Source organism: Molossus molossus, unplaced genomic scaffold (assembly GCF_014108415.1).
Source record: "Molossus molossus isolate mMolMol1 unplaced genomic scaffold, mMolMol1.p scaffold_m16_p_21, whole genome shotgun sequence".
Lineage (NCBI taxonomy): Eukaryota > Metazoa > Chordata > Mammalia > Chiroptera > Molossidae > Molossus > Molossus molossus.
The window spans coordinates 5,458,443-5,473,502 of record NW_023425357.1 but is presented as its reverse complement, the minus strand read 5'-3'; the positions used below and the strand labels follow the sequence as shown (position 1 = coordinate 5,473,502).

General features: G+C 48.3%; 1 protein-coding gene across 2 annotated transcripts; it reads right to left on the bottom strand.

Annotated features, from left to right (window-relative positions):
* Window positions 1-3,375: 3,375 nt before the first annotated feature.
* On the bottom strand, window positions 3,376-8,646 carry LOC118638300 (sialic acid-binding Ig-like lectin 5). Of its 2 annotated transcripts, XM_036274013.1 has the most exons (9): window positions 8,572-8,646; window positions 8,135-8,497; window positions 7,694-7,972; window positions 7,397-7,444; window positions 6,946-7,203; window positions 6,572-6,856; window positions 6,289-6,385; window positions 5,191-5,272; window positions 3,376-4,628 (listed from the first exon to the last, which is right to left on the bottom strand). In XM_036274013.1, exons 1-9 carry the CDS (start codon window positions 8,606-8,608, stop codon window positions 4,434-4,436), a joined length of 1,644 nt encoding a protein of 547 aa, XP_036129906.1. In that variant the 5' UTR covers window positions 8,609-8,646; the 3' UTR covers window positions 3,376-4,433. The 2 variants fall into 2 exon arrangements, with proteins under 2 accessions (XP_036129906.1, XP_036129905.1); XM_036274012.1 differs by having other exon boundaries at window positions 7,694-8,497.
* Between the last annotated feature and the right edge of the window lie 6,414 nt (window positions 8,647-15,060).

Here is a 15,060-nt window from a genome sequence, read left to right as displayed (position 1 = left end):
GTATTTCAGGGACTGTCAGAGGATTCTGTGTGTCCTTGCTCCAGCTGTTGAGCAGCTTCTATTTTTTCTGAGGCCAAAGGCCACTGCTCCACCCACACTGGGTCATTTCTTAACCAGACTGTTGGGTCTGCAGTAAGGGAGGCAGGAATAACAGTGACCCTTGCTATACATTGTGCTCATATCCTAAACCTCGTCTATCCTGATTGTCTTTAGGCTGTATAGGGACTTCCCTGCCTTGACCATGCTTGCCCAGTCCCTCTCCAGGTAGATATTCTTTTTTTTTTTTTTTTTAAATCCTCATCCGAGGACATTTTTCCATTTTTTGTACAGACAGAGTGGGAGGGAGAGAGAGGAAGAGAGAGAGAGGGAAACATCGATGTGAAAGGACCACATCGAGTGGCTGCCACCCGCACGACCAACCAGGGCCGGGGACAAACTGCAACCGAGGTACAGGCCCTTAGCGGGAACCGAACCCGGGTCTCTCCGGACCACAGGCGGACGCTCTAACCGCTGAGCCAAACCAACCAGGGCTCCAGGTAGATATTCTTGATCTAACATTTGTTTAGCTCCTTTCTCATTAGGACGATAAATTAATACTCCCATTTCTTGCAGTATATCTCTTCCCCACAGGTTTCCTGGGAGGAATGGCAAAACATATGGTTGAAATTGTCCTGTCTCTCCTTCATCATCTTGCTGGGTTAAAATCTGCGAGCTTTGTGAGGGAGAGTGTGTTTGTCCTGTTCCTTGCAGAGGTCATAGCCGAGGTTCCTGGCCATGAGTCAGGCCAGTGACACTGACTTATTCCTGATACATGGCCTCTGTGTCTGAGAGTCCTTTAAACTTTTCCCACTGATAGTTAACATTCTTTCTGGTCGTTGAGAACCGATGGCTTGCAGTCAATATACTGCATCAGTGGAACTGAATCCATGAGACCCCTGTTTTGAGAGGATAGAATTTGTCTTGTAACTTTCAGAGGAACTAACACTAGTTGTGCAATTTTCACCCCTGCTGTAATAGTTATAATGTCTCTAGGAGCTGTACACATGACTTTAGTTTCTCCTGTATAACCATGATCTATGACTCCAGGTAACACCTGCAGCCCTCTCATAGTGAGTCCACTTCTTCCTAATAATAGTGCTACTGCCCTGGAGGGCAGAGGCTCATACATTCCAGTAGGAAGAGTTTGAGGTCCCATTTCAGGTGTAAACTCAAAGCAGGAGGAGGCACTGATGTCCAGTTCTGCACTCCCTGGGGTGGCTCGGTAGAGGTCCTGTACCCCTCGCCGGCCGGGTAGGTTTGTGACATGAACACCGACATTGCCCCAATTGTCTGCAGGGTCAAAGCTGCCCCGTCGGGAGTTTCCCTGCTGACTAAGAGGATTCCCATCTTTGTCTGTTCTTGACCTACATTCATTAGCCCAATGTTTCCCTTTTGACATTTTGGACATAGGCCAGGCAGGCGTTGATTAGCTACCCTGTACATGATTACTGACCTCCCCTTTCAAGCGACATTCTCTGCTAAAATGACCTATCTTTCCACAGTTGTAACATTTTCCTTTTCCCCTTTTTTCTTGTTGCTGCTGTTGTCTTAGCCCTTGCAGTGTAGTTCCCTGCAAAGCAGCTGCAAGGGTAAGACCCTGAATGTGGGAGGGACCTACGCCTGCACATAACCTGATATAATCATCCACATCTCCCTTTTGCTCCCAGGGTCGAACAGCCGCCGGTCAGGCAGGATTTGCATGCTCAAAAGCCAGTTGAGTCATTAGGATATTGCCTGCTTCCTCATCTGCAACTGTTCTTCCTGAGGCCTGTGCTAGTCTAGCTACGAAATCAGCGTATGGTTCATCCGGCCCTTGTCTAAGTTTTGATAGCTCCTCTGTCTTTCCTGTAGTCGGTAGAGCTCCCCAGGCACGTAGTGCTACAGCATTAACAGTCTGATAGCTTCTCCCGGGAATACAGCTGGAGCGTTATTAGTGAGATATGCCCCCTCTCCTACTAACATGTCACAGTAGTGGGAATAGTGTCAGCCTGATCGCGGCGGGCACCCGACAGGCCCGATCACAGTGCTCAGCTTTCCAAGTCAGGTGACCCCTTCCGCAAGACAGGCTTTCGCTCATGTTTTTCAGCCATTAGGGACAAGCGCCTCTCCTGAAATTCCTTCTAGAACCGCCGGAGTATACGGCGCCGTGGGCCCGTACTGGGCTGCGGCAGTTTTCAGCTCTTTTAATATCTTCATAGAGGAGAATGTGACCTTTGCACTTGATCAGGATTATTAGGATCATGTGCTTCTACTACTGGGAATGAGTGAAACCCCGAATCTCAGACGTCCTCCCCTCGGTCCTCTGCTCGAATTAGAGCTCATTGCAGCGGCGACGGACTGTCCCCAGTAGTCATAATCCTCCCACTTCCTCTTGAGGGGAAATAAGCAGGAGCAATAGGAGCAGAGGGATAGGCCTCAGTAGATGAGGCCTTTTTAGGGACTGTACCAGCTGAGGAAGCTGCCCACACTATCTATGGGGGCTTCCCCCAGCCCTCATCATGACCGTGAGCTGCAGCATTATCTAACTCCTCCTGATCTTGGGGGCTTAATTCCTCTGTATCCCATTCAGAATCCCTCTCTTCCCTCTCTGCCTTAAGAGGCTTTTCCACTTCTCTCGGGGATCACTCAGCTTCATGAGTGGGGTCCAATGAACCTCTCACTAGACTCCACAGAGAAAATGTACCTCCAGGAATTTTGTCGGGGCCATGAGCAGTATACCATTCTCTTGATTTTTCTCCTACCTTTTCCCACGTTTTCAAGTTAACTGTTCCTTCCTCTGGAAACCAAGGACAAACCCGTTCAATAAAATTTAAAATTTTAAGTATTCGCTCCTCAGATACCTTGGCTCCCCTTGCCCGGAGCATAGACCGAATCAGCTGTGCAAAAAGGCGCTGAGATGACCCTGCTTGTTCCATTTTCTTTTACTCCTGACTATTTAATCTAGTGCTCCTCTTCTCCCTTCCCTTAGAGGAGTTCCGCACCTTACCTTCAGTTGCGTTTCAAGTACTCAGGTCCCTGTTCGGGCGCCACTTTGCCAAGAACCAGCCTGGAGAGCAGAGCCCCTGAGTTCGAGCGGTGGGAATGAAGACAAAGACACAGACATGGGTTCAGGACTGTCCTCGGTGGGATTAGTCTCGATATGCTTTATTACGTGCCTGTTATACCTTACAGCAAAAGTTTAGTGATATAAGAAAATAGGGTCTTCTTGCTATAATGCCCAGGGCTACAACAATGCTGTATAGAATTAGTTTGCCTTGTGGATAACAGGAGCACCCAGGAACACCCAGTCTGTTATCTCAGGTATTTCAAGGTACATTGGGTCACACTTAGACCCGAGCTGCACAAACACAGTGCAAGCCTAATTTCTTGAGATTGTGGGGGAGGTTGAATCTCTGACTCAAGACCTGCAGGCTCTGTGGACTCTATCAGACACGTAGCCAGCTCCCATCATCACCCGAGGATACTTTTAGAGAGAGTGGAACGGGGGGAGGAGAGACAGAGAGAGAGAGACATGGATTGGCTGCCTCCCACACATGCCCCTGACCAGAACTAGGGATCAAACCCATGACCCTTTTGGTGTGCAGGCCAATGTTCTAACCACTTAGCCACACCGGCCAGGGCTGTATATCTATTCTTAAACAAGACAGTTTCTTTAGAGCTTCACATAAATGGAATGATGTAGTAACATGCATTTTGTATGACCTTACTGGGACTACTCCAGCTTTCTCCTTATTAATGTTGGCATAGCATATAATTTTGTCTCCCTTGATTTTCTGCCACTTGCTTCTATAATTTAGATGCATATATTATAAAGAGCACATACTTGGAATACTAATCCAAGCTGGCTCTCTGTTTTTAACTGAAGCATTTATCCATTTATATTCAACAGAAGCATCCCATGCTATCTTTCATATATGTGCCAACAAATCCACATTAGTTGATCTCTTTATTCTTTTCTTCTTCTGATTTACTCAGTTTTTCACAATACACTTTTAACCAGTTCTAGTTTGTAACTTATACATTCTGATTCTATTTGTAGAGTCATTACCATAACATTACTGCATCATAATTAACTTATCAAAGTCTTAGTAAATGAAAACCTCTCTATCCTCCCAGATACTACGTAAATATTAGAAAATGTAAAGTCCACTTACCCCGCCACAACCAGCTTGGGCTTAGTTGTTATTATTGCCAGGTATTTAATAACTATATTTTTATTCTACAGGCAATGCTTTTCCCCATTTATTTGATCCAAACTATCTGTGTTACTTTCCCATTTTTAAATGATCTCTGCTAAGGGTAAATTATAATGTGACATTTAAAGATAGCATTTGCTCTCTTCTGCTTTCTATGGTTGCTCCTGATACTTCAATTAAACACCTCTGAGCGAGTCTTCAATTGCTTGTCTTCTTGATCTCTGTGTACTCAGAGGTGCTGGTGGCCCCCTGGTCCTGAGGCTCCCGTAGCTTAAACCCATGAAAGGCGAGGTTGGCATAGTGGAGTTCCTGTGGTTCTCCTGACAAAGGAGCACCCTCAGCAGGTGGCGCTTGGTGTGGGGGCCTGTCTGGCCTGGGATTTTTCTGGGGACCCTGAATGAAGGGGAGAGAAGAGAGTCAAAGAAGATTAAGGCAGACACGGTCCAAAGGGGAGGTTTCGGCTGTTGGAACAGTTTTTCATTCATCCTCTTATCCCACGTGCACTCCTTAGGAACTCAACGATGCGCTCATTCATTTCAAACTTCGTAACACTGCAGCCGATTAGACCATATTGAGGGCTTACTAATCACATTTCATCCTCACAGAAACCCAGTGTGAATGACACTCTCAGTATCCCCACTTACAGATGGGGAAACTGAGGTAAGGAGAGGTGAAGAACACGCCCAGGATGGGTAGAAAGCAATAGTTTTGGGGAGGTGGTTCTGGCAGCCTGTGCCTGTCAGAGAGGTGAGGTGGGCTCAGTGGTCAGCAGGGGTGGGGCAGGAGGCTGACCGTGGGCTGCGGGAGAAGAAGGGGAAGCCAACTCCCAGCCGTCTGCCCAGCTGATGACAGAGGAGCAGGTTCAGGGAAATGCTGAAGAGCTCAGACTGGACTCATCACATGGACATCCCCAGGCTCCACCTACAGTGCCTGAGAGGACACCCGCATCACTCACCCAGGTGACTGTGCCCATCACGACGTCTTCTTTATTCCTGACCTGTGGTCTCCCAGCTGCTGGCTTCCTGCGGGCTTTCACTCTAAGTGAAGAAGTCAGCAGCCAGAACGCTCAGGCAGAGCTGGGCAGGCTGTCCCCACTCCCTGATAAGACAACTAGGCCTCCAGACCCTGCAACCAGACTGGGAGACACTCCTGACATGCCAGTGAGGACTCCGTCCCCCTGGAGGACCAGGGTTTTGGCCAAGACTGAATTTTCATCACCGAAGCCTCTCTCACACACGGAGACTTGTATGGAAACGATTGTAACAGTGTTACTCTATAGCCAAAAAGTAGAAACAAGCCAAATGTGTGTCAGTGAATGAACAGACAAATAAAATGTGCTCCTTCCAAACTATGGAATACTGTTTCTAAAAAAGAGAATTAAGCCCCGCTGGTGTGGCTCAGTGGTTGAGCATCGACCCCCGCACTAAGATGTCGCCGGTTCCATTCCCGGTCAGGGCATATGCCCAGGTTGTGGGCCCGATCCCCAGTGGGGGGCATGCAGGAGGCAGCCAGTTGATGTTCCCTCTCATCGATGTTTCTATCTCTCTCTCCCTCTCCCTTCCTCTCTCTCTAAAATCAATAAAGAAAAAAAATTTTTTTAAGAGGATTAAGTGCTGACACATGAACCTTGAAAATATTATGCTATGTAAAAGAAAGAAGTCTGTCCTTAAGATAAAACACATGTATCATATAATTCCAAGTATATGAAATGTCAGAATGGGTAAATCTAGAGAAACAAAAAATAGATTCCTGGTTGCCTAGGGCTGGGGAGGGTGGAGGTGGGAAATGATTAAGCGATGTTTTTATTGTACTTGGGGCTAAGGAAAAAGTTTTAAAATTGTAGTGATGGGTGCACAGTTCAGTGACTGTACTAAAAGCCATTGAATAGCACACCTTAAATATATGGGGATTTTACCTCAATAAAGCTGCTACACCCTTTCCCACCCCCTAAAAAGTCCCTTCTGGGACTAAGCTCTGATTTAGTGAAAGTCAGTGAACTCTCTCTGTGCTCCCTACCACACAGTGCCCTGCACCTCCCAAGACAGAGGCTTACATGCAAAAGAAGATGAGACACAAACACAGGGACACTAGGGCCATGGCACCAGCACCTCCAAGAGCAGCGGACACCACGCCCGCAGACACCGACTTTCCTGCAGAGAAGAGGGGCATGAGGCCACCCACTGACAGGACTCAGTCTCTCCTCTTCCCGCCTCCTTGTAGAACCGGCTGTAGGTTCTGTCCTAGCCATAACCCGCGTCCGGTCCAGCCCCTGCCCCCAGCTGCATCTTCTCTCTGATCCACCCGTCTGCCCAGGCCTCTGCCCCACAGGCCCTGACCTGGCAGCAGCAGGACAGCAGCGCTCGGGGCCCCGTGGACATTCCTGGCCTCGCAGCTGATCCTGAGGCCCGTGCTGAGCTCCCCGCTGAGGCTCAGGGAGCTGTTGGCCCAGGGCCCGGCTGAGCGGGAGGTGACCGTGTAGGAGGCATTGCTGTGGTTCCCCTCCAGCAGCCCCTCCCCCAGCCGCCAGCGCACGGAGGGGGCCGGCTGGGCCCGGGAGGAGCAGCTGCAGAGCAGACCCTGGTCCTCCCAGGAGCAGGAGGGTCCCAGCAGCTGTGGGGGGTCTGTGGGGTGCGAGGGGAAGGGTCAGCGGTGCCTCCAAACTCCCAGGACCCCGGTGTCCTGCTCCCAGGTGCCCCATCCCCCCACTCACAGAACACCAAGAGGCTGAGGGAGAGACTCCGGGAGCCCAGTGGGTGCTGAGCTTGGCAGGTGAATTCTCCTTCTTCCGCAGTCCCCAGGCCACGAGGCAGCTCTAGCATCGCGGTGCTGGAGACGGGGGTGGCGTTCAGGGCTGGGGACCCTCGGACCCAGCTCAACTGTGCAGGCGGGTTGCTCTCAGCCACACAGAGCAGCCTCAGAGCCTCCCCTTCTGGGATGGGAAGTGATGTGTTTTGCAGAATCTTGAGGGCTTTGGGGAGAGAAATGCAGGGAGAGAGAATTGGAACAGGAGCAGGCACCTGCCCACAAGAGCTGAGGGAGGGAGAGATGACTTTCATCCTTGTCTTTCTCATGTCTGAACCCATTCAACTTGGATTCCCTGCTCTGCCCCACAGTGACCCCAGGGCAGGTCCCAGCCGCACAGAGGCAAGGTTCTTTCCTACCTGTGCCATTTCTGAAGGCGATGTCTATGGTGAGGTTCTGTGGGGCATCTGAGATAAAAAGATATGGCCCCCTTCAGAGAGGTGCAGGATGGAAGTCGACCAGGAACCCAAGCAGGGACAGTGGGAACGGGCAAGATTGGATACTGCCCCTCTGGCCCACCCCACCTACCATCAGATCCAAGCAGAAGTGTTCCAGGTTAGCTCAGCCTCCTACACACACACACACACGCACACACACGCACACGCACACGCCCGTCCCACCGTCCATAGGGACCCAGACATCCATCCAACACTCACAGGAGACATTGAGCTGGATGGTTCTCTGCGTGGTCACCGAAGATCCTTGGAGTTTCACCTGGCAGGTGAGGTTGGTGCCATGGTCCTGGGGCCTCGGGGTAAAGGTGGGCATCCAGGAGGAGGAGTTCTGCAGGTTCCGCGAGTCAACAGCGGCTCCCGCCCAGGAGAAGGTGAGGGGTTGTCCCCCTTCACAGGACCCCGGCAGGCTGCAGGTCAGCTGTGTGGGGCGGCCAGACTCCAGAGGCTCCGGAATGTGGATGTTGGGTTTCTCTGTCAGGGCTGAGGAGAGAGAGATGTCTGGGCTCCAGAGGAGGGGGACCCAGAGTGTGACCCTGAGAGAAACCGGGGCCTCAGGGCCTGGACAGAGTGTGTCCCAGTGTCTGGTTTCAGCTCTAAGACGGGTCCCACGTGTCGGCATCCTCCCCTGGGCCCCTGCCTTACCTGTCACCTGTAACGTCAGCATATTTTGGTAACTGTATTTCCCTTGAGATCCCTTCTCCACTCGGAAGAAGTAGGTTCCTGCGTCCCTCATCCTGGCGTCTCTGATTCTCAGGGAACAGTTGTTGAATGAGGGGTCCGCAAGGAGGAATCGGTTCCTGGTCTCTGTATTCACTTGTATATTGCGGTTGTTGGTGGCCACAAGATCATCATAGTATACATGGTCCCCTTTCCGGTACCAGTAGGTGTAGAGTTTACCAGAGTAAGACCACGAACTCCACGGGTAGGGGAAGGAGCAGGGCACGTGGACGCACAGACCCTCCTGCACCGTCACGGATTCCTGCACTCGGAGCTGCTGCAAGGACCCTGGGGAAACACAGACTCAGCTGCAGCCCCCGCCCCTCCCCCACCATCATACCCCCCTCCCTTGGCCCACTCACCCCCCCACAGCAGGGGCAGCAGCAGCAGGGGCACCATGTCTGCATCTCACAGGGCGGAGCAGGTCCAGGCTCCTGTGTCAGGGAGGGAAATGCTGAGCTGGGGGGTGGAGCCCAGGACACCCCAACAGGAAGCCGTGGGCTGCAGAGCTGCGGCCAGGCCTAGGGGGGAACTTGGGCTCCACAGGACACAGAGTGCAGTGGCGGAGACAGCTGAGAAATCACCCTCTCTCACCTCCCCACACCGGTCACTGCAGCCCATACACCGAGGACCCAGAGGGTGTGCCGCTTGTCCGGATGCGAATCTGAAAGCGATCACTTTACAGATGAGGTTCAAATCCAGAGGGAGGTCACCCAGGTGGAGGTCACCCAAGTGGTGATCGCTGGCAGAGCTGGTCCTGTTGCCCGGGGGGTTGGGGGGGGATACTCTTCTGGAGCTGAAACCATGGAACATTCTTGCAAACGAATAAGTTTACCTTCGCGTAGATCGCTCCACTGCTGGCAAGAGAGGGAGGAATTCAGACCCAACTCCAGGGGAAGGTGGAACCCAGAGAAAGCTGACCATTAAAACCCTTTGCTGCGGGGTTCTGTGGTGACGTGGGAAGAACAGGTGCTGGTTTTCCAGGGTCTGGGGGTCTGGGGGACGGCAAGGGTGCACAAGGCCCTCAACCCTGGGTGTGCGAAGGGAGCTCTCACCCCACAGGGGGAACCCCAAAGGCTGGACCTCAGCGCAGCGGCACATTTGCCCCCTGAAAGCGCCAACAGTCCATCTTCGGGGCTTCTCAGGTGCTCCGTCCCTTTGCAAAGCCCAGCAAGGGCTTGAGTCATGTCTGGAAACAACCTGCAACCCTACAGCTCTTTGCGCAGAGAAAGAACCTTGATAAACGATTCCCCAAATGTGACGGTGATGAGAACCAGCTCAGGCATCCCCCTAGCCAGTGGTGTGAATGACAGAACGTTTCTTAAACTGGACAGGAGTAAAGGAAAGTCAATCATCCATGCTGGAGGAAATACTGATTCTCCTTCTATTTTCAGTATGATATAAATGTCATATTATTATGACAATTAACAATGTTTGTTAATATGTATTCACACTTATTACAATATGACAGAATTAATCTCCTGTAGAGAGGCAATCAAAGAGTATCAGTCAAAAACTACGGGGCCCTGGCCCTGGCCGGTTTGGCTCAGGGGATAGAGATCCGGCCCGTGGACCAGAGAGTCCTGGGTTTGGTTCCCACTCAGGGCACGGACCTCGGTTGCAGTTTGTCTCTAGCCCCGGTTGGGGTTGTGTGGGTGGCAACTCTCGATGAGTCTCTCTCACATCAATGTTTCTCTCTCTCTTCCCACCTCTCTCCATCCCGCTCTGTCTGAAGGTAAATGCAAACCTGTCCTCGGGTGAGGATAAATGAATTAACATTAATTAATTCATAAGATGAAAAAAGATTATTTAAAAGAAAAAAGCAATGGGTCCCTGGCTGAGTGGCTTAGTTGGTTGGAGCAGCCTCCCACACACCAAAGGTTGCTGGTTGGATTCCCAGTCAGGGAACATACCTAGGTTTCCGGTTCCATCCCATGTAGGGTCCAGGAGGGAGGCCACCGATTGATGTTTCTCTCTCACATTGATGTTTCTCTCTCTCTCTCTCTCTCTCTCTCTCTCTCTCTCTCTCTCTCTCTCTCTTCTTTCCTCTTTCTCTCTAAAATCAATAAACACATCTTCAGTTGAGCATTTTTAAAAAGTGTAGGGAATATGTGTTATGCAGGTAGGCCATACGGCTAATAAAAATCTTCTGAACTTTTTCTCAGTTGTCTTTCTTCGGTGTTAAGCATGTTCACCTTTCTGACTTGATGTGATGTGTGTTCTCATTTCAGAAAAATCCACGTGTGCCACACTTTCAGTTGTTTTTCTAAGCTGGGATCTCAACATATATATTAATACCAGGCTCCACAAAACCTGCGTCTGCCCCTGCCTCAAGATGCAGGTGAACAAGAGGTACCTGCTCCACCATCCACTTACCCGGGCTGCTCACAGATCACCAGGAAGATTGTCTCTTGCGAGAAAGGACTAAAGAGAGCTGGATTTCCAAGGTGGGGCCGCCACAATTCACATCACTGAGCAGTCCAGCAAAGCACAAACTGGGATTATAAAACAGACAAGAAGTACTAAGTGTTGGCAAGAATGTTCAGAGAGCCCTGGCCGGTTTGGCTCAGCGGTTAGAGCATCAGCCTGCGGACCCGAGAGACCAGGGTTCCGTTCCCACTAAGGGCATGTACCTCGGTTGCAGTTTGGCGCCGGCCCTGGCTGGGGTCGTGTGGGTGGCAGCCAGTCGATATGTCTCTCTCACATCGATGTTTCTCTCTCTCTTTTCCTTCCTCTCTTTCTCCTGCTCAAGATTTTGCATTTATCTGAATGTAACTGCAAAAATGACCTTGGGTGAGGATTTAAAAAAAAAAAAAGAATGTTCAGAAAGAGGAACCCTCTTGCACTGTTGCTGAGAATGTAAACTGGGGCGGCCACTATGTAGTCGGTATGGAAGTTCCCCAAAATTAAAAATAGAGCTGCCGTAAGATCCAGCCACCGCACTTCTGGGTATTTGTCGGGAAGAGATGAAAATATTAACTTAAAAAGACATAAGCACCCCATATTTATTGCAGCATTGTTGACAATAGCCAAGATGTGGAAGCAATGTAGGCATTCACCGATAAAGGAATGGGTGAAGAAAAGTGGAATATTACTCTGCCATAATAAGGAAATGCTGCGTTTGTGACAACTTGGGTGGACCAGGAGGGTTTTGTGCTAAGTGAAGGCAATCAGGCAGAGAAAGACAAATGCCATATGCTTTCATTTGTATGCAGAAACTTTTAAAGAAATGAAACTCATAGATACAGAGAACAGACTGGTGGTGGCCAGAGGCAGAGGATCAGGGGTAGGTAGCATGGGGGAGGGTGGTCAAAGGTACAAACTTCGGGTTATAAAATAATTAAATCATGAGGATTTCATGTACAGCATGGTGACTATATTAATTATAGTGGGCACTAATGTTATTAACTACTGTATAATAATAGAGTTCATAACACTGTGCTGTATATGTGAACATTGGCAAGAGAGTAGGTACAGTGTTAAGAGAGAAGATTGTTCAAAGTTTTTATCACAAGAAAAATGTGTGTAACTCTATGTGGTGATGGATGTTCACAAGACATATTGCAATACATTGAACCATTAACTTAGACACTTGAAACTGACATACTGTTACATGTCAATTACATCTCAAAAATACCTATACTAAATAGTATTAGTAATACTTAATACTACATAAATACTAATACCTAGTACAACAAAGCAAGGTCAGGCTGGGTATTCGGATGAGATTAGAGTGGTCCAAGACTTCCAAGCAGCGTCCCTGTCTGCTCCTTTTGTGTTTCAACACTGGCATAAAAAACTCCCTTACATGAAATTCCTGCTGCTGAAATACACAATGTGGCATCTGTGTTTCTGATTGGCCTTTCACTGATGACATCTCAGGAGATAAAAAGAAGAGCACTGAGTGGTTTCTAACACCTTCATAATAAAAGTCACAGCCAACTAGGAATACAGGAGGATTTCCCCATTGACATTGCGGGTGTCTTCATCACACCTAATACAGCAGCAGCAGGTCCTAGTCTAGAAATGTAGTAACAATAAGTTAAAGCCATGAACACTGGAAACAAAGGAGGAGAGGATACAGAAATCGTGGTACATTTACACAATGGCATACTACTCAGTCGTAAAAAAGGACATCTTACCCTTTGCGACAGCATGGAGGGACCTGGAGAGCATTATGCCATGTGAAAGAAGCCAGTCTGAGAAAGACAAATACCATGAGTTCACTCTATATGTGGCATCTAGTGAACAAAATAAACTAACAAACAAAATAGAAGCAGACTCATAGAAAGAAAACAGACCAAAACCTGTCAGAAGGGAGGGGGTTGCAGGGCTGGGGGAAAAGGGTGAAGGGATTAAGAAAAAAAACAAAAACTCCTGGGCACAGACAACAGTATGGTGATCACCAGAGGGGAAGGGGTTGGTGGGCGATAGAAGAGGATATAGGAGAGATAAATGGTGATAAAAGGAAACTTGGAAACTTGACTTGGGGTGATGAACGCACAACACAATATACAGATCATGTATTATAGAATTGTACACCTGAAACTGATATAATTTTATTAACCAGTGTCACTCCAATTAATCCAATAGAAAACAAAACAAAGCTGTCTTTTTTCATAAGTAACTGTACACATAGAAATATCCACAAGTATTTACAGACACATTTGGGAACTTCATAAGTGTCAGCATTGTTACTAAAAACAAAATCAAATTAGGAAAATCAAATGCATTCCTATTTCACAGACATAAACAAAAATAGGATGTTATAAAAATGCTATTGATGTTAGCATCAAAAAAGGATGATACACCTGGAATACATTTATTCAGAGATGTACATAACAAAAATATAATATGCACTTTCTCAGTGGAGAGAAATGATACATTTCTTTGGAAGGACATTAAAGATGTAAATAAATAGAAAACATGAATGCTCGTGGATATGAAAACAATGTTGTGTAAACATCTAGTGTACCCAAATCAATCTGCAGAATTAAAGCAATATGTCACTCAATCTCCTAGTTGACTTTTGTGAAACTCGTTACCGCTATTGTAAAATGTATATTGAAGTGAATTTTTTCAGATACAACCAACTCAATCCTGAAGAAGGACAATGAATGAGGACTGGCACGTTAAGATGTCAAGACTGATTAAAAAGTTGTAGAAAATTAGACGGTATTGTGTTGACAAAGGGTTAGACCACCAGACCACTGGAACACAACCGGGCACCCAGAAACACCATGGACCCAAACCACAGCAACAATCACGCATGATAGCAGAGGGAACACAGAGAAGTGATAAATGTTTCAATGATACGCGTGGGCACCGAGGGATCCAAATGATGTTGAAAGAGATTGCACCCCAGCTTCGACGATGCACAGGAATCAGCGCAGATGGACTGAAGGTCTACTGTTTGACGAGTAAAAAGACAATACAGCTGTTGGAAGATAATATAACAGGCTATCTCCATGAACTTATGGTAGGGCAGGATTCCCAAACAGGACATAAAGAGCACTATTTATAAACAGAAACGTTGACAATTTGGACTATGCTGAAATTAAGAACTCATGTTCAAAGACTCCATAGGTAGGACTAAATCATCAGCTAACAAACAAGAGAAGAATTTCACAAAATATGTCAGCATTGAAACATCAGTCCCCAGAATATAAGAAGAATTTCTGCAAATATACATGAACAAGACAATACAGCCCAGCTGGTGTGGCTCAGTGAAGGAGCATCGACCCATGCACCAAGAGGTTGCCATATCAATTCCTGGTCAGGTCACATGCCCAGGTTGTTGGCCTGATCCCCAGTGGGGGGCATGCAGGAGGCAGCCAGTCGATGTTCTCTCATTGATTTTTCCATCTCCCTCACCCTCTCCCTTCCTCTCTATCTAAAATCAATAAAGAAAAATATTTTTTAAAAACACACACACTAGATACTATTACACTGACTCCAGGTGGAAAAACGTTATAGTGTCTGAAGATACCCAGTGTCGGTGAAAGTGTGGGGCAGTGGTTGTTGAAACATACACTGGTACCAGTGCTTCAGAGAAAACTAGCATCCTCTGCTAAACTGAGGACGGCTTACACCACACCCAGAATTCAGCTCCTGCACATTTGTCCTAGAGCAGTGCTGTCCCTCAGGGGAGCCGGTGGCCACCCGGGGCAGGTGGCCCCTTGAAGGGTGCTGTAGGATGTGATCTGTAAGAGAATACACGGTGTATTGTAAGAGGAAAACACACACCAGATTCGGAAGACTTACGACAAGAAAATGAAGGTAAACTCTCTGTTCTGGTATTCTGAGACCAATTCCATTGGCGATGGGGTGTGGTGGGGAGGTGCTCCCACACCACCAAGCAACTCCACTCAATTCTGATACTACCTACCTGGAGATGGCATCAGATTCCACATGTTTAGGGATCAGGTCTTTTCTGTTTGGTTGTTTAATCCTCATCTGAGATATTTTTCTATTTATCTTCAGACAGAATGGGAGGGAGAGAGAAAAAAACATCGACTTGAGAGGGACATGTCGACTCATTGCCTCCCGCATGACCCCAACCAGAGCCAGGGACCAACCCAAACCGAAGTACCTGCCCTAGGCCAGAATTGAACCTGAGCCTCATTGGTCCAGGGGCCGATGCGCCACCACTGAGCCTAACCGGCCAGGGCTCAGGAGTCAGTTCTTAACCTGCTCCCCTCTCCAATCCAAGTCAGAAGAGAGTCTCAGATTCAGATGGTCACTTTGGCTTCTGACCAACTGGCTATCAATGACAGGTTCTCAAGACCTCCTCCCCTTTGGGTTTATTCATTTGCCAGAACACCTCACAGCAACGAAAGAACATGTTTCTT